The sequence below is a fragment of the Triturus cristatus genome, chromosome 5_1, assembly GCF_964204655.1.
Source record: "Triturus cristatus chromosome 5_1, aTriCri1.1, whole genome shotgun sequence".
In the NCBI taxonomy this organism is placed as follows: domain Eukaryota; kingdom Metazoa; phylum Chordata; class Amphibia; order Caudata; family Salamandridae; genus Triturus; species Triturus cristatus.
This window is the reverse complement of record NC_140587.1, coordinates 320,097,565-320,117,705: the sequence shown is the minus strand read 5'-3', so window position 1 is coordinate 320,117,705 and position 20,141 is coordinate 320,097,565. Positions and strand designations below refer to the sequence as shown.

General features: G+C 46.1%; 1 protein-coding gene across 1 annotated transcript in view; it reads left to right on the top strand.

The window, feature by feature from the left end:
- MAL2 (mal, T cell differentiation protein 2) overlaps nt 1-20,141 on the top strand; it is a 151,042-nt gene that overhangs the window by 108,113 nt on the left and 22,788 nt on the right. The window contains exon 3 of the mRNA XM_085605059.1: nt 851-1,021. Coding sequence (XP_085461185.1) covers nt 851-1,021 — 171 coding nt within the window. The remainder of the gene's footprint in view (nt 1-850; nt 1,022-20,141) is intronic.

Here is a 20,141-nt window from a genome sequence, read left to right as displayed (position 1 = left end):
TCTTCATTTTTGCGTTGCCGTGCACCGCAGAAAGATTGTGAACATTAACAGGTAGCCAGCATCACACAGATGTTGTTTTCTTTTACCTTGTTTAGCGACCGTTGAATCCAACTTACCTGATTCTTAATGAAACTATTTTGTGCAATGCTATATATTAAGCCACGTTCATTGATCTTTTCAGGGAGCAGGATTGATGTCTTACTGTTCTGAGATGATTAAGGGAAATAGATTTAAAGTGGTAAATACTTTCAAATGAAGCTCTACTCCCTAGGGAAGAGACTCCATAAATTGGAAAATTGTCAACAATATAACAAACATTTTAGTTATTGCTAATATGCTGACGAAAGTGCATTGCTGTGTATTTATGCAGATCTCCAAACCCAGGGCATGCTTTAGGAGTGGCGGTATATATAACCTGGCATGCTCAGAATAGAAATACTTGTTTGTTACATATCAATTTAAAAACCCAAATATTATGTTTTTATTGATCTAACAAATTAAAGTGCTAGATCTGTAATGCCAGTTTACACTTGCCTGTTACGGAGACTTCGTAACAACTGTTGTATTGTACCAATATTGCTTTTAATTTTCAGGTAGCTCAATCAAGGGTTTTAGGCCTAGACATTGACCTTTTCATTGCACGCATGTTTTGCTCATCATCCTGTAGGTGATGAGCACAACATGCATGCAAAACCACACACACACACACTTTACACCAAGCCCGCCCTCCTACCCTGAGGAATGGATACTCAGTCACTTGTTTGTGCAATTTTTCAAATAATAGTGTCATTAGGAATTCTATTTATGTGCCAACAATACTTTAAAGTGATTGCATTTTCTCCCCCTTTAGATATTTGGAGGACTTGTGTGGATCTTGGTAGCTGCCTCTCACGTTCCTGTGCCTGTGTTACAGGGATGGGTGATGTTTGTATCAGTGACTTCATTTTTCGTTTCTGCCTTCTACCTTTCCGTCTTTCTTTGCGGATTCGCCAGTAAAATTAATGCCAACTGGAACTTTGTGGTAAGAGATTTAAATCAATTTGAAACTAAATGTATCTATATATATATATATATATATATATTTTTTTTTTCTTAAGGCTTCTGGCGACAACTTTTCTGTCCGAAGATTTTTCAGCCACACTCTCCAGATATACATACTTTGGATCACCTGCTGTGGAGGTGCGAGTCTTGGTGTGGCATGAGGACCTTGATGATCAGTCGCAGTCTCAGACAGGAGGATAACTGAGCTGGGGTAGATCTAAATAGAGCATGGACCACAGAAGCAAGCAGAAGAACCGTGACACTATTAAAAAGGGGTAACGGCCACTACAGCGCGGCCGTTTCCACGCATAACTTAACCACGCATGCATTACAACGCCTGCGTGGTTACCACGAATAGCCTTTACCACGCATACCTTTACTACGAGATACTTAGTAAAGGCATGTGTGTTAAAGGCTAAAATTAAAAAGGGTGTTCCCCCTCCCCCCCCCCGAAAAAGCGTGCAAAATAAAGGTGGCTTGGAGGGTTCCCCCTCCCCTCCCCCCCTTCCCCCCCCCCCCCCCCCAAAAAACGCACCTGTAAAAGTAGAGATGTGGAGGCAATCGGCGTCGTTAGAGGAACCGGAAAGATACTTCTGTTTCCTCTTTACGACGTGCAGCGTCAACACGGAAGACCATGGAGAAGAGATGTTGCGAGGTAAGGGGAATTTTGGATTAAGAAAAATACGGGAGGGGTCCGGTTTTAGGGTTAAGGGCAGGGGAGGGGTATTTGTAAGAAGGGTTTAGGGGTGGGGGAATAACCTTTACCAAGAGTATGCCCTTACCATGCATGAATTTACAACGAAAATCGTTGTAAAAGTATGCGTGGTAAAGGAATATTTGTGGTAAAGGTTATGCGTGTGATTGGCATTCGTGTTGTAGCGCATGCGTGGGAAAGGCATGCGTTGCAACGGAATGCGTTGCAACGTCCTACAACCTTAAAAAGGGAATGTACTGGAAACGGAGCAGGCCACATTGTGATGTGGTAATGATATCGGATCACAGAAAAGAGCAGGGACAGAGTAGGAGTACAGCAGTCAGGGCGATTGAGGCAGATCAGCCAAAGAGCTGCAAGACAACAGGGGCAAAATGGCAGATGCGAGCAGCCCAGTTGGTAATAGATAAAGGATGAAGAACACAGAGAAAAGATGATCGTGTTAGAATCCAGGACAAGATAAGCAGTAGGGAACACGGAGGCGAGTCAGGGACTTATTTAGGTCCCAGTGTGGAGGAGAAGTAGATTTGGGGCAGCAGAGAAAAGGACCTTGGAGCAAAGGGGAAGGATCAGAAATAATGCCATGATAAGGGGACTAATTAAAAACAATGTAAGTGATCGCGCAGGGAGTACAGCGTGTAGTAGGGGATGTCTGGGACAGAGCAGAGAGGATAAATGGATAAATGGCTGATGAGGACAGAACAGAGAGCATTGGACTAAACTGGGAGTATTGCTCCAATTAAAGACTGAATCGGAGCAAACTGGAAGAAGGATAAAGAGTAGGCAGCTCAGTTAAATGCAAAGAAAGACAAGTTCAGGGTGTGGAGGCAGAGGGCAGAATAGGAGCAGCGTATCACAGAAGGGATGGACAGGGAAAGAGTTTGTATCGGGGAAAAGAGCAAGTAGTGGGAGATGCATTGGGGGTCAAGCGGGAAACTATGCACCAAGCAAAGCTGCGAGCAAGGAAATGTCATGGGATTGAGCAGTGGAAGCATTGGTGTCAGGGGAGTACGGATTAGATCGAAGAGAGAATGAGAAGCATGGGACACAACCCTTAAAAAAGGGGTTTCTTTGTTTAGAAATGACAAACCTATAGATCTGTAGAATTGTCCATCTCCATACACGTAGCCACACACATGCTCAAGTAAATACGCACAGATACAGAATGGAGTCCGAGCACATATACTTACGTGTGGGAGTTCGAGATCTAAGAGCATCTGTGTTGGATGCATAGAATGATCCTTTCTGCAGCATACCCCCACACAAACCTCCAATAGTCCAGTAACACCCCCTACACACATACTGACATCCCTTGAACATAACCAAATATACAGTAAGAGATTGTTTGCTTAGATTCAGAAATTACTTATCAAGATTTAGATATAGTGAAGAATCTGAAATTAAGCTCTTCTTGTCTAGATTAATGACCTGAAGAATCCTACAAAAATGTCCCCTATTTTAATTAAAAGTGCTTTCTAATCTTCCTGTGTCCCTTCCTCCATCCCTGAAAGTTACCTTGGCCACATTCATTCCGGATAAGTGCACAGATTGGTCATAATATCAAATCTGTAGCCCCAACGGATAGATGAGTTAATTCTTTTATTATCAGTTATAGCTTGATTAAATAGTAATAGAGTTTTGTTCCTAAATGTTAGACCGGTTTTATACGGAGGAGACAAGGTAGTAAAAATCATTACTGGACTGATGCACCTGACACAGAGAGGAAAATGTTCTGCAGCAATTATTCTTCATAGGAATAATGCATTTGGAAGAAGTTTGCAGTGTTCACACACTTTGATTTTTCTGAGATGGCCAGTAACTTTACATTGTAAAATTACGTGGAATCCTTTATACAGATTAACAATTTGATTTCCTCGGAATAAAAGGTAGGGAAAGGTGTAAAAATGCCCAGTATCACACCCCATATTTAATATTTACCTTGATCCTTTGGTGGCGACGATTAGATAACATTATGGAAACGCTTAGGTTTCTGGGTAAAGAATACAAGATTGTATTTTATGCAATGATGTTCTGTTGTCTTTATTAATACATTTGGATAATTATCTGGTCATAAGATGAATGCTGATAAATGTGAGCCTTTACGGTTAGCAAAAACTGTATGCTATCACCGTTCTAGCCAGTGGAATTTTAAACAGACGAAGAAAGGACTAAAATGTTTGGTTATTAGTTTAACTAATGTTTAAGCATGAAGTGAGACAAGTAAGGTTTCGAACTGTTTTTAGGGAAATGGAAATGTTTGAACTGTTTGTGATGGGTGTAATGTTAGCACAATCAAGATGGAAGGCCCACATTTTTCTATGCATTTCTTTAAAAAAAAAAAAGGTTCGGCATTGTAAGTAAGTCATTCTTTATTGCTCAGTTAATTAAAACCATTGCATTTCGACGCCTTCCATTAAATCAGATGAAATATATTTGAGGACAGTTTTAATCCTGATTAACAGATTGTCTGGGCATAGATAAAGAAAGCTTTTCTTGCCACTATTGGCAACTTATTATAGATCAGTTTCTTCGCAGCAGATTTTTTTTTCTTACATGTAATCAATTTGAGAAGTGGAGGCGTCTCAGTGGATCTGAAGTCCATTCCTTTTCTTTTTGTTCCCCTTCCCTTGTGTTGGCTTCATCTACAGGCTTCTCTGGTTTTTGCTTATGTTCTGGCCCCTTTGCTTCCCATCTACCTTGGTACTTTGTTTTAGCCTGGTTTAATTATGGGTGTTTTGCTGTTGTTTCCTAGCAGTTTGTTGGGCCACCTTTTGGCCTTTTTATCTGTTGCAGTTTTCCGACTGCTGTTTTATTAGCTGTCGCATGCTCAATTCGCCTTCTTTACTTCTGGATTGGATTATTGGTAAGTCTGCTCTGCATTGAGTTGGTGCACCAGCTTCTGGCTTTCCTTTTTAACATTTTCTGGATTACCACCTGGAGTACTCCTGATGGTTTCCCCTCAGATGTGCTGGAGGTTACCAGTCTTCTTCCCTCTCCTTCCTGTGGTGCTGCAATACATGGTTGATGCTGCAATATTGCTGTCTATGGTATTTTTTTTAAAATCTTAGACCTAGAGATTTTAGCAAAGTCTTGTGACTTTAGTTTATAGTCAGTGAATATGGAACCGGAATAAGCAGGGAAAGGTAATGGCTGGATTACTTACCACTGGTCTTCATTTCTCTGATTCTTTCTTCCTCATCCAAGTACATGCATTTATTTCCTCTGTATAGAGGTGCTTCATCTGCGATCTTTACATGCTGGCTTGGTATGGTCAGGTTGTGCTTTAGGGCAGGTAGGGGATCAACCGGGTGTGCTAGAAAGCACTTGGGTATGCTGAGCAGGTCCAGAGAGTAAATAGTGAGAGGAGATATAGTGAACCTGAGTAGTGACGACTACTTATAAGTAGTCTAGTCAGTGGTAGGAGTGCCTATCCGTAAAATCTTGGCTCTGCAAAATACTGCAGCTCTACTTGTTGGTGACCCATGTATGGCATATAACGAGCCTTTCCTCCTTGAAACTTCAATCAAAATTAAATAGAGAAGTAATTGTGGCACCAGGTAATTATCATTTTAAATGCAGTGCTATATAAACAAAGTACCTGTTATTAACCTCAGGGAAGCACCCTGATGCTTTAATGTCCACAATCTGTAGAAAATCTAAACATTAATGGGTAAACATGTAGTCATACTTCAGAAAAGCAAGCACATGACTAATTCTGCCTTATGACTTGTTTTGAGATGGCTCTTGGCTGGTCACATAATGCCGTGGTGGCTGAAATATCCATTAGCATAGATCGCCCTGAATCCCTCTCGTAATTTTAATGTTAGTTTGTGTGCCATCTGTTCTGGCAAGAGAGAATGAGGGGATAGGAGTAAGTTAGCTGCAGTCTTTATTCAGCTCATCACCAGATAACAGGCATTACTGATCTATTTTAAGAGTTACTATTTTGCATAGTTTTTTTTTTGTTTTTTTTTTACAGAGTTTTATATAGCGCGAACTTGACCCGAATCTGGTATCGGAACGCTTTACATAGCGCCAGTTGCATTACATGAAGACACATTCATTTTTTGTTTAGACACGGAGAGATTAAGTGTTTTGCCCAGAATCACAGGATGTTCAGCGTCATTGCCGAGACTCGAACCCAGGTCCCCAGATTCGAGGTCGACCACCCTAACAGTTAGGCCAACTCCTCTCCCCGAAGATTGTGCTTTGTACTATTATAAACACAAGGTGATAGACGGAGTGCTGAAAGTTTTCAACCACTCATCCCCAGTCAAGAGATCTGTCTCTAATCCATCGTTATTTTGCTCACTACGCCATCCCAGTTTGAACTCAGCCATATACAAATCAGTCTTGACCCTGTTCCTCATAGGAACAGTCCAGCAGAACTGCCAGACCAGGTCCTCCCTGGACGGGAAACGAACATCCTTATTTTGCAGTGGAGGAGCAGGCTTAATCGCCTCAATGGACTCTGCCTTCGGAGTAATACCTGTGGAACTGATTTCTTGTACTAAACATGTTACCTTATTTCTCACAAATTTAAATTTGGTGGCTTTAGCAGTTTATCCATATTCACTCAGAATTCCAAGCACAAACTTAAATTCTTTGTCAATTTAATTCCTATTTTTACCCATTACCAGAATATCATCCTGAAAAAGAGCAAAACTCTTCCTATCCTTGAACAATTTATACATAAGACTTTGGAACATTGCTGCAGCTGAAGCCAAGCCAAATGGTACTTTTCTAAATTGATAACACAGGTGTAATAAATTCAGTCTAGTGATGACTCTCATGATGTAATGGTACTGGATGGTATGCGGCAGTAAGGTCTGTGGTGAAGGACCAAATCATACCTTTAGTCACTAACAATAACTCATTAATACGGGGCAAAATGTTTTTGTTTAGCTCCCTCAGTTCCACCCACAGCCTGACCTATCCATTCGCCGTATGTACCATGACAAGAGGGGCAACCCAATCGGAGGATTCCATTTGTTCAATTACTGTTGCTTTTTCCAGCTTATCGAATTCCCCTGTTACTTTCTCCTTGGTGCTAAAAGGAATATTCCTCACTTTGTGGATGCAGAGTTGTGCAGTATATTTTAGTATTATGTTATGCACAAGCCCTTTCAATTCTTCAAACTCACCCAAAAACACAGACGGAAATTCATCAGTGTGCGAAGCTGGCTCTGTATATACTATATCAAAATGAGGTATAGTGTGCACAGAGTCCAGTGGAATCCCAAAGGTAGGCAGAGGTAAAAGTAGATAGCACCTTACTCTCTATTTGTGGTAGTGTGGGCGAGCAGTAAGGCATTATCAGAGGGTAGTGTTAAACATTTGTTGTACACACTCAATCAGCAAATGATGTCACACACTCCAAGACTGAACTCAGACCAGTTTTGTTTGTATAGTTATTTTATTTCTGGAACCAAGCCAAGCCTGGCACAGGTAAGTGAAATAAATGCTTTGCAAAATCTTACGCAATGTTTTACAATTGAATGCAAGTTCAAATGCAGTGGATTGAAACACAGGTAAGTCAATATGTTGAAATAACTGTTCAGATTACTTTTCAGATAACTTTTTAAGTTACTTTTTCTACTCAGTGTGATATGCCTAGATATCACACTGGGACATTTCCTAGAGAAAAGGTAAGTAAAATCAGTTTTGCACAGTTGTAGTTTTTTAGTTTTCATACAAATCAACTCCACACTTAGATCATTTTTTCAAGGGAAAACAGTCAATGTATTAATATGGAGAGAAATTAAGTTATAGCTTAACAGGTAAGTACTCTGTCTTTGAGGTTAAGTTTCTGGGGTTAAAACACGGGCTCCCCCAGGATCAAGGATGCACTCTCAAAGCACCCTCAGCGGCACTAGGGCGGCCGGATTGCTGAGGCCCAATGTTATCCAATAGGGGATAGAGGGACTCCGGTTGGTTGCTGCTCCTGAGCAAGCCACGAGGTTGTGGGAGCAAAGCTCCTGGAGTTAGTGTCAAGTACCCCACAAGGCTTACCTCTGCTTGTGGAGTGATTCCGCAGAGACGACAAGAGCGCCCGTCCCTGTACCCACCTGACCCTTGTGGAGGATAGAACCCAGCAGGGATGAGATGGACTCAGGGAAGGGAGCCAGGAAAGAAGGTAGGGGGTTGGTGTGTAGGGTTTCTCGAAGACAACTGAAAAATAAGAAAAAGACCCAGCTCAGTAAGGGACCCCAACTCCTACTTTCACACACCCCGTAATCCACACACAGAAAAGCTCTAGTCCCCTATTCGGAAGACTCACCAGTGCTCAGCAGACCACCGGTATCAAACTACGGACAGCCCAGTTGACGCTTCCAAGTCAGGTGCTGTCCTGTATGCTCCTCCGTAACCAAAGAAAAGCGCTCCTGCGCGTCTCGTACCCACGAGTGCCCTAACACCATAGAGACACCCTTGGAAGGCACTGTATATTAGTCACAAATAATAATAACCCCCCAGAGTAAACCCTCAGCGCTCCTGCGTGGGAGGGACAAAATAACCATAAGGCGCTCCTGCGCAGAGAAAGAAAAAGTAACCCAAGGCGCTTCAGCGCGGTGCACCTAAACAACGTAACTGCGCTCCAGCGCGGTGAAGTCAAACAAGCAAATGCGCTCCAGCATGGGGAACACAAACAGGCAAAATGCGCTCCAGCGCGGGGAAGACAAAAACAAACCTCGCAACGCTCCAGCGTTTGCAAGATACAAGGATCGGGTAGGATACCTCGACTTTGCTCCAGCGTAGGGATGAAAGACCTCTCACAGCACGGCGAGTCCCCTTGCGTCCGATGCTGCTGGGCTCCGGGACAATCCTCGCGACTCTAGGTGCATCCAAGAATTCGAAGCAAAGAATCCGGCGGGAAACGCGCTGTGTAAGCGTTTCCCCCGGAAGTGGTTTCCTGACCTTTCGTTGGTTGTGAAAAGACTAGACCGGGACTCCACCTCCACCCGGAAGTGAGTCTCCCGATCATTCTGTGTGTGTGTTATCGGGAGTCGCGGGAGTACCGGCAAGCGCCGCAACCACGACAGTACCCCCCCCTAAACAAGTCCCTCCCCCAGCCCCCCCAGAAACCCAAAAAGGAGAAGCAGGGCGGGGGCTCAAAGGGTGACTCAGATGGAAAGCACGGACGAGAACGGGGGCATGACGTACATGGGACAAAGGCTCCCAAGACCGCTCGTCCGGACCATACCCCTTCCAGTCCACCAGGTAGAACAGCTTGCCCTTGGTGCGACGGGACCCCAGGATGGCCCTGACCTCGTACTCAACATGGTCCTCCACCACCACCGGAGGAGGAGGAGAGGGAACAGCGCTACCAGAATGGACCGGCCGTAGAAGGGAGACATGGAAAACCGGGTGGATCCGCATATGCGGGGGGAGAGAGAGCCTCATAGCCACAGGGTTAACCACCTTCTCAATGACAAAGGGACCCACGAAATGGGGCAACAGTTTCTTGGGACCATGCACGTTGAGGTGCCGAATGGATAGCCACACCTGGTCTCCCACGCCGTACACAGGCTCTTGCTGTCGATGAGCGTCTGCGTGTGTCTTATATGTGTCCTTTGCCTTGGCCAACTGAAACCGTGCTTGCTGCCAGAGCCTGCGCAGGGAATCGTGATAGGCCCGTACCGTCGGCAACAGGCTGTTTCGGGGAACTTCCCAAGCAGAGGAACGAGGGTGACGACCTTGGAGACAAAAGAAGGGAGACATGCCGATGGCCGAATGCCTGCCGTTGTTGTAGGCGTATTCCGCCATCCAGAGTACTACGGACCATTCCTTTTCAACCGTAAGCAACAAACAACGGAGGTACTGCTCCATGGTGTGGTTCGTCCTTTCGGCCTGACCGTCGGTCTGGGGGTGGTATGCCGAGGACAAGCGCACTTCCATCTCCAGGATCCTGCACACCTCTTTCCAGAAGCGGGACACGATTTGCGATCCCCGGTCCGTTATAACCACCGAAGGAATGCCATGGAGGCGCACCACTTCTTGTACGAATATTAAGGCCAGTTCCGCTGCCGTGGGTACTTTCAGCAAGGGCACAAAATGCGCCATCTTCGAGAGATGATCAACAACTGTGAGAACCGTGGTATGCCCCGTCTTGGTGATCGGTAATTCCACCACGAAATCCATGGAGATGGTGTGCCAAGGATATGGGGGCACAGGGATGGAACGCAGAAGACCAACAGGAGGCTCCGATCTGTTCTTACTCAAAAGACAAACGGTACAGCTCGTCACATGGTTCCTTGTGTCGGTTACCATAGTAGGCCACCAAAACTGTCTTCGCACGAGCTCAAGCGTTTTATGAAAACCAGGATGGCCGGATAGGACATGATCGTGGCACAGAGAGACTGCTTTCTGCTGGCTGGGCAACCCAGGTAGGTACAACCTGTCTCCTCGGTATAACAATCCGTCCACGCAAGTCACCCCATTGTTTTCATTCGTCAGAGCCTCTAGATCGGAACGCTTCGTGTCCTTTTCTACCTGAGCAAGGAACTCTGAGGATGAGACCACGCCCTGGAAGTGTTTCTCGGGGAGTATGGGAGCGGGCTCGGTGGGTTCGGCTTCTTCGTCGGCCTCTCCTAGCCGTGAGAGGGCATCGGCTTTGGCGTTTTCTTTTCCGGGGCGAAACGTGATCACGAAGTCATATTCATTGAAGAATAGAGTCCACCGAAGCTGTCCGGCGGTGAGAGCACGTGCTGACCGTTGAAACTGGAGGTTTCTGTGGTCGGTGTAGATGGTTACAGTGTGTTTTGCGTCTTTTAGGAAGTGGCGCCATTCCTCGAACGCGGTCTTGATAGCCAGGAGCTCCCTATCGGACACCGTATAGTTGCGTTCCACGGGTTGGAGTTTCTTGGAGTAAAAGGCTACCGGATGTAATCGTCCTGTGCTGGTGTTCCGTTGGGAGAGTACGCCTCCCAAGGCGTCTTTGGAGGCGTCTGCTTCTACCACGAAGGGTTGCTCGGAGTCGGGGTGCACCAGCACCGGGGCCACGGTAAAACGCCTTTTTAGTTCTTGGAATGCGTTGTCAGCCTCCTGATCCCAACTGAAGCGCACTCCTTTGCGCAACAAGCGTCTGATAGGAGCTACCATCTCGGAGAAACCTGCAATGAATCTACGGTAGTAGTTGGAGAAACCGAGGAACCGTTGAACCCCTTTGACGGACTCCGGAGGAGGCCAAGAGAGGATTGCTTCCTCTTTTTTGTTGTCCTTGTGGATGCCTGCTGGAGTGATGATGTGCCCCAGGAACTCAACAGAGGTGACGTGAAAAACACTCTTCTCCAGTTTCACATATAAACGGTGTCTTCCCAGCTGTTGGAGGACGGAACGGACATGTTGAACGTGTTCCGCTGTGGACTGTGAAAAAATCTGAATATCGTCTATGTAGACAACACAAAAGATATCTATGAAGTCCCTCAACACCTCGTCCATAAAGTACTGGAACGCTGCGGGGGCATTACAGAGCCCGAAAGGCATGACCTGGTACTCGAATAGACCAAACTTCGTCCGAAGGCAGTTTTCCATTCGTCACCTTTTCGGACTCTGACGAGATGGTAAGCACCCCGCAGGTCCAGCTTGGTGTAGATGGAGGCGTCTTTAACCCGTTCCAGGAGATTGGGGATTAATGGTAGTGGGTAACGATTCTTTATGGTGATGGCGTTCATCGCCCGAAAGTCAATACAGGTCCTCAAATCACCCTCTTTCTTTGACACGAAGAAAAGAGGAGAGGAAACCGGAGACCTGGAATGGCGAATGAACCCGTTGCTCAGATACTCGTCTAGATAGGACCGAAGATGTAGGTTCTCTTTCTCCGTAAGGGAATAGATCCTGCTGCATGGCAACGTGGAGCCGGGGATCAGATCTATTTGGCAGTCGAACGTCCGATGTGGTGGTAGCGTGTTGGCCCCCTTCTTGTCGAACACGTCAGCTAGGTCCTGATATTCCTCTGGTATCGCTGCTTGGGAAACCATCCCCATGCCATGTACTGGCAGCGATCGTGCTTGTATGGAACGATCTTCCAGGAGGTTGTCCGTCGCATAACAGTTTCCACAACAGTGTTCCGAGTCCAACTGTATCACTCTGGATACCCAATCAATGCGGGGGGTTGTGCTTCACCAACCATGGCAATCCCAATATCACCTTGAATTGAGGTGCGTCTATGACATCAAAGCTGATGGACTCGGCGTGGTGATTAGAAAAGGACATAGTCATGAGCTCGGTTCTATACCTGATAGGGCCGGAGGTTAAGTCCGTTCCGTCAACAGCCTTGACATTTTCGGGTTGGGCTTTGGACACTCTGTTTATGCCCAAGGCACTCGAGAAACCGGTATCGATAAAACAGCCTGTTGCACCGGAGTCCACCATGGCAGTCACCTGCCAGGTTCTGCCCGCCTGATTCTGTAACGAAATATCCACCCCTACGTGGTGACTGCCGTCGACAACAGCAGGGATCGCTAAGGCACCATACGAAGAACCCAGAGGACGGATCCCGTTGTCTACTGGGTTTCCTCGTTTCCCGTCTTGTCCACCTTGGTGACGGGCAAGGCAAAAGGCCTTCTGCCCTTAGGTTTGGATGGCTTCACCGGGCATTCCCTAACGAAATGTCCGCTTTTTCCGCAGTACAGGCATTGGTTCTGCTTTCTTCTCCGTTCTCTCTCTTGATTCGTTAAGGGCCCTCTTACGCCCCCGATTTGCATGGGTTCCGTGGCCTCTCCCTGGGGAGTGGTTTCCTCTCTGGCCTTGTCCATCCCTTTTTCTCCAAAGGACAGGAAATGATTGTCACTGCCTTTTCCCTTCTCGGTTCTTCTTTCCAGGAGTCGGAAATTCATTTTCACCACTAGATAGATGAAAGGACCTATTTCTTCCGGGGGGTTGGGTAACTGGGAGATGAGATCCTTCAGGTCATCCCTTAATCCCCGGTAGAACACCGATACCTTCTTATCCTCAGGCCAATGGGACTCGATCACCAGCCTGCTGAACATGGTGATATAGTGAAGCAGGTCTTGGTTACCTTGTCTTAGATTAAGCAACTCGTTGTCCGCTGCTTGCACAAAGGTGTGACGAGCGAACATACGTCGCATGGCTTCCTTAAACGTTGGAAGGTGATGTAGCATGGGATCGTCATGTTCTACCAATGCGATGGACCACTGAGCTGCGTCTCCTCCCATGTAGGACAGAATGTAGGCTACTTTTGATGTGTCGTCGGGAAATGCCGCATTTCTGGCCATGAAATGCAAGGGACACTGATGGATGAAGATGCCATACTTGGTGCTGTCCCCGTAGAAGCGTTCAGGTGGTGCCAGTTGTACCGGATGAGGGGCGATGACCTGAATGGCTGTGTTCGGGTTTGTGGCAGTGGAAGACCCCCCATATGTGAATGTAGGCTGTCTTAAGAGACCTTCCTGCATGACCCTGGGGCTAGGGGTGGTTCCCCAAGGACTGGTGACCCCAACCGCCATCTGGCCCTGTAGGGTGGTAATGTCTCGGCGTAAACTAAGGTTTTCAGCCTGCATGGCAGTCAGCATGAGGGCTATGTCTTGTAACGTGACCTCCGGGTCGCCCATGTCGTCTAGGCAGAATGAATAACGTGGGCTTCGAATTCTGTCAAGTACCCCACAAGGCTTACCTCTGCTTGTGGAGTGATTCCGCAGAGACAAGAGCGCCCGTCCCTGTACCCACCTGACCCTCGTGGAGGATAGAACCCAGCAGGGATGAGATGGACTCAGGGAAGGGAGCCAGGAAAGAAGGTAGGGGGTTGGTGTGTAGGGTTTCTCGAAGACAACTGAAAAATAAGAAAAAGACCCAGCTCAGTAAGGGACCCCAACTCCTACTTTCACACACCCCATAATCCACACACAGAAAAGCTCTAGTCCCCTATTCAGAAGACTCACCAGTGCTCAGCAGACCACCGGTATCAAACTACGGACAGCCCAGTTGACGCTTCCAAGTCAGGTGCTGTCCTGTATGCTCCTCCGTAACCAAAGAAAAGCGCTCCTGCGCGTCTCGTACCCACGAGTGCGCTAACACCATAGAGACACCCTTGGAAGGCACTGTATATTAGTCACAAATAATAATAACCCCCCAGAGTAAACCCTCAGCGCTCCTGCGTGGGAGGGACAAAATAACAATAAGGCGCTCCTGCGCAGAGAAAGAAAAAGTAACCCAAGGCGCTTCAGCGCGGTGCACCTAAACAACGTAACTGCGCTCCAGCGCGGTGAAGACAAACAAGTAAATGTGCTCCAGCGCGGGGAACACAAACAAGCAAAATGCGCTCCAGCGCGGTGCACCTAAACAACGTAACTGCGCTCCAGCGCGGTGAAGTCAAACAAGCAAATGCGCTCCAGCATCGGGAACACAAACAGGCAAAATGCGCTCCAGCGCGGGGAAGACAAAAACAAACCTCGCAACGCTCCAGCGTTTGCAAGATACAAGGATCGGGTAGGATACCTCGACTTTGCTCCAGCGTAGGGATGAAAGACCTCTCACAGCACGGCGAGTCCCCTTGCGTCCGACGCTGCTGGGCTCCGGGACAATCCCCGCGACTCTAGGTGCATCCAAGAATTCGAAGCAAAGAATCCGGCGGGAAACGCGCTGTGTAAGCGTTTCCCCCGGAAGTGGTTTCCTGACCTTTCGTTGGTTGTGAAAAGACTAGACCGGGACTCCACCTCCACCCGGAAGTGAGTCTCCCGACCATTGTGTGTGTGTGTTATCGGGAGTTGCGGGAGTACCGGCAAGCGCCGCAACCACGACAGTTAGGCTCCGGGCAATGGGGGATCCGGTTTAGCACACAAAGTGCACCCGCAGCGGTGCAGGGGCGGCTGGGTGAAGGGTGCTGTTTTGGCGTTGGGTGCCTTGTTGTTTTCAATGGGGATTTTTGGTTTTGGTTTTTAGCTACAGGCTCGGTCCAGGAAGACTTCCGGGAGGAACCAGCAGCTGGGCAGGTAAGTTTGAGGGCTCGGGACATGGGTACACCTCGGGTTCATTTCTGAAGGGATGCAGGGGTGTCTTTTGAGGTCATATTTCACCTTACCGGGCCACTCGCAGTTGGGGGGTCTCTGTGCAAAGGCTGCAGGTGAGGTCTGGGAGTCCTGGAGGGGTCAACCCACAGTGGACTCTGACTTCGGAGAGCTGGGGGACCTTGCTGAGATCAGTGGGCCGCTCGAACTTGGGCCGTAGGAGACTGGTGCACTGGCCGTTCCAGGTGTTGGGTTTCTTTGTCCTCCGCAGCCTCGGAACTTTCTTGGCTGTTTCTTTTGAACAGAGCTGCTGTTCACAGGACATCTGGTCTTTGTTAAAGGCAGTCAGTCCTCCCAGGGGTTCTGGAGGTTGCTGGCTGCAGGGCAAGGCGACTTTTGGCGCAGGATCTCTGGAAACTGCAGACGGGCCGGTAGGGCTAGGGCCAAGTCAGTTCTTTTCTGCAGTCTCCTCTGCTTGGTGTCTTCTTTTGTCCTTCTTCGTAGGTTGCGGGAATCTGTCTTCTTGATTCAGGGCTTCCCTGTAAATACTGCATTCAGGGGGCGTTTTAGGGGTCTCGAGAGCAGTAGCCAATGGGCTACTGACCTTAGGGTGACTACACCCTATAGTGTGTTCACCCCATAGTGGGTGAGTGAGCACAATCCCTAATCCTGATAGGGAAGTGCCTGCCATCTGCAAGATGGCGGGCACTAAAGAGTTGGCTTCACCTTGCCTCCCCGACCTGAGGGGTGGGGTTGGCAGAGGTGGGCACCCCTTCTGGGCTGGCTAATTTTTCCCACCTATATTCCCACCGAAAAGAAGGGGAGACAGGAAGGAGGCCTGCTACTGATAGGCTGGGGGTCGCATTACAAAGGCTGCACGGCCTTTGAAGCTCCCTTGCCACAGATATGACCACCTCCGCCCAGCAAAGGCTTTGTTTCTGGGCTCAGGGAGCGAAGGCTACCACCCCAGGGGTCCAGAACAATGTCTTGTGGTGGCAGGCTGGTGTGTACTAGTGAGGGAACCCACCAGAGGCTGGTGGCTTTTCAAGGGGCATCTCTAAGATGCCCTCTGAGTGCATTTTTCATTTAATCCCACACTGGCATCAGAGTGGGTTTAATGTGCTGAGACGTTTGATACCAAACTTCCCGGTTTTCAGTAAAGCCATTATGGTGCTGTGCAGTTTGTAATGACAAACTCCCACCACCATATACTCTTGGTGGCAGTACTGCACTTACAATGTCTAAGAATTGGCTTAGACACTGTAGGGGTACAGGGCTCATGCACCTTTGCCCTCACCACTGGTATAGTGCTCCCAGCTGGAGAGGTGGCTGACTTATGCCAGGGCAGTGGGTTGTATGCATGGCGCACAGGGATGTGTGCCATGTCGACTCTTCACTTTGCTCTGCACCAAAAACACGCAGCCTGCAATGGCAGTGTGTGTGTAAAGGTACAGGGCCTCTAAGGGTGGCACAATAAGTGCTGCAGCCCTTAGAGGCCTTCCCTGTCCACAGTGCCCTTGATACCCATGGTATCTTTTACAAGGGACTGACATGTGGCCAGAGAGGTGACAATTAGGGGTACAAGGTACAGTTTTGGGGAAGAACACAGGCCCTGGGAACCTGATTGGCAGGGACCCAGGGCACATCAAGTCAAAGTGCATCAGTAGTCTGACAAAAAGTAGGGGGTTACTGCAACAGAAACCCAGCTTCCTACAATCAGTAAAAACCTTCCCAGTGTGTATCTCATTATCCACTGTCAACATAGGGTCTGGGTTGTTTTCGTCCAGTAATATACCCAAATCTCCTTGATCCCACCATCCCAATACAGATGGACCACTTCCTGCAAGTACAATTTGCACTCTGCCAACCTGTTTTTGAACTTGGATGTCAATTTCAGGAACCATATACGTTGATAGGTTCACCTGTAAAACATTTGTGGGTTAATGTCTGATGTATGCAACTCGGTTCCTAGTTTGGGGACAGAAAGATTACGACCAGACAGTCTTGTTAATCGTAATATAGGGTAAACCTGTGTCAGCTACCAATTTTACATTTACTCCACCTGTGACAATTTCACACGTGGGTTTACTCCTTGGCCCACTAACTTCCATGACATTGTCAATGATACTAATAACTGGCTGTTATTCCTTATCAGAACTGACTGATCCTCTTCCAGACACCCATCATCAGTTATACATTTGACAGATTTAAAGTTGTGATACACCCCCTCAAAATGTCCTTTTACTCCACATTTAGAACAGTTTTGGTTTACTGCCGGACATCTTCTATCATGGGCTAAATGGTTTGAGCTGCCACAGCGATAACATCTGCTTTTTAGATTATCCACTCTTTTGTTGAAATTCTATTTCTGAGAGTCCTTTTTGTTGTCACTTTAAAAGTCTTCCTTAGTAGTTAGTTTCTTGGTGACTACCTTTACTACATGCCCTGTATTCTCTGTCTTGTCTTAGGGTACCATATCTTTCACACACTTAGAAGTGAGCTCCACTTTGCTGACAATAGATATATCCTCATGTAAGGTTGGCTCTCCATGAATTGTCTTGTAGACCAGAATTGCCACAATGCATTGTGATATGGTCCCTTATTAATTTGTCATATAACAACCCAAATCTACCGGTAAATGCCATTTTTTAATGCAGCTGCATAATCTTGTATTTACTCCTCATCACCCTGTTTCCTGTGAAAGTAATTAGAATGGTCAATTGTGATGCACACATAGTAGGAAAAAAGTATGCATCCAGGTTCTCAAGTGTTTGTTTAAAACCATCTCCATCATCCCCCAGATAGGGTTTCCTTTCCATACGATTGTACACCTTTAGTCCCCCAGGACCTAAACCATGTAGCAGCATTTTGTTTTTTCTTTCCAGTGTGAATTAATCACTGTTAAAGGTAGAAACATAGTTAATAAAGTACTCCTTCCATTCTTCCCATTTCAGATTCGGTTCACCCTCCGATACCGTAAATGGCGAAGAATGCAGGTTCAGTGTAGCCGTAGTTAACCAAAGATTGAAATCCAAACAAATAGCGGTTCCTTTACTTCAGATAGAGATCCACGAGTAGGATGTTTTAAATCCTCCACATAGAAGTAATAGAACCTAAAGGTGTTTAGAAGACATTCCAACAAGTTAAACTGTAACCTTAACTCTCGTTCCTTGTACCAGGAATAGTCTGACTTGGACTCTATTTCACACTTAAATCTTTACAATTAACTGCCACAGTTCACAACTGAAGTGCATGGCAATTCTACCCCATACATACACTCTTCATCCAAAGTTCTCAAAACTCATGGTAATTAACAATCCAATAACCCTATAAGAAAAAAAGACAGGTCAATAAGATGTGGTTTGCAGTAGTCCTTTTTCAGTTGGAACCACATTAAAAAAAAAAAAATGGAACACTGTGGTGGGCACTGCAAAAGGAAAAACAGGGAAGGGCATGAGGGTGTTGCGAGAAAATGGCATTTAAATGCAAAACAAGTACAGGGAATGGTGGAAGCCTAATTAATTAAGAAAAACACTCAAGATAAGGTGAACAAGACGATGGATGAAAGTGATAAGAAAAGAGAAATGAGTAGTCTAGCACCTTTGGGGAGGGATTTTATTTATATATAAAGTGCGTTAAGTGGGCGCGCACGCCACGAATGGCGTAAAGTAACTTAGCATTTAAAAAACCGTACAAATTCACTGAAAAAACCATAGGTTTCACACACGTTATAGTTAGGAATTAGCATTTAAAAAACCTTGCAAATTCACTGAAAAAACCATAGGTTTCACACATGTTATAGTTAGCGGAAATTTTACTGATAAAAAACCAATGAAATTCCCCCGTTATAGTTAGTGCAGGCAACTATAACTCACGCGACCGCAATCTTCTGCTGATGACATATGTGTCTTTATGAAAAAAAAATATTTGTAATATATGTATAGCTAAAAATTTATGGAAGAAGACATGGGCAAATAAGTGTCTAAATACAGTATTAGCATCAGCAGAGGATTGCGGTCGCGTGAGTTATAGTTGCCTGCACTAACTATAACGGGGGAATTTCATTGGTTTTTTTATCAGTAAAATTTCCGCTAACTATAACATGTGTGAAACCTATGGTTTTTTCAGTGAATATAGATATATAATATTCATCGAAACTCTCTCCTCGAAGGGAAATGAGCCACTTTCTCAACAGTGACTGTAGATACAATTTATTTATTCCCTCAGTTTTCCTGACGCGTTTCGGTCGTCTTCGACCTTTGTCAAAGAATACGTTTTGGCATCTGAACTCCACAATGTCTTTTGCGTCCTTAATTTATTAAAGTTTTAGCCCCCTGGTGGGCAACCTCTGAAAGGTCCTGGCAGTGAATCTTGGGACATGTGGTTCATGATTCATTTTGTATCAAAAAATAAAGTCTGATATATATATATAGATATAGATATAGATATATAGATATAGATATATAGATATATATATATAGGAGAGAATATGGATAAGAGTAGTAGTAGTAAAAGGAAGACCGCAAAGAATGTGGATTCTCTAGTGCTCTGTGTTCCGGAGTGCCACTGAAAATGGATACGAAAATTAACCTTTAAAGAAACTTTTAAAATGCATTTTTATTGTAAAAGTGGTGAATGCCATTCATTTGAAATAGTTACTCACAATTGTTTTCTTCAAATGTTTTTTCTCCTCTCTGAAATCACATATAGCCCAATCAAGGTGGTGTTCAGATACACTGATACCGCAACCCTCTCTGTATTAGAAGCTCCTGGTGAACTCCATTGGATGAGGTTTAATATTTCTTTATTGGAAATATATTCTGCAAATACATTCTTTTTTTTTTATTTTTTATAACTCTTTTTATTGAAGAAACATCGACAACAAGGCATAGTTTCATAAGAACACCGCAGAGGCATTGGCAAGCACAAGGATTCAGCAATGCATAACACATTTATACAGTTGGAGTTACGGGGAAGGGGAGACATCGTCGTCGTAGAGTCTGGGAGGGGTACATATTTCACCTCGGTATAAGTTCCAGGGGGTCCAGATTTTGGACCATTTTCTGGGGCAGCCCCTTGCAATGTAAACAGATTTTTCTCGTTGCATGCACCAATCAAGGTCCTTTTCCCAGTCATTTATTGCAGGTGCCTGGGCAGCCCCCCAGTGCTGCGCAATGTTCCTCTTGGCTATCATACAGGCAAGTGTCACCCAGTGTATGGCGTAGGCATTGAGGTCTGTGGGCTCCCAAATATTTAGGAGGCATCTAGGAGCTTCCGGCCGGATGTCAATCTCGAGGGTTTCACTCATGATGGCATGTATCTTGTGCCAATACTCCTGGATGAACCTGCAGTGCCAGAGGATGTGTGTGAAGATACCTGGCTGGGAACACCCACGTCTACATGACCCATCTGTGTTTCCCCCCATA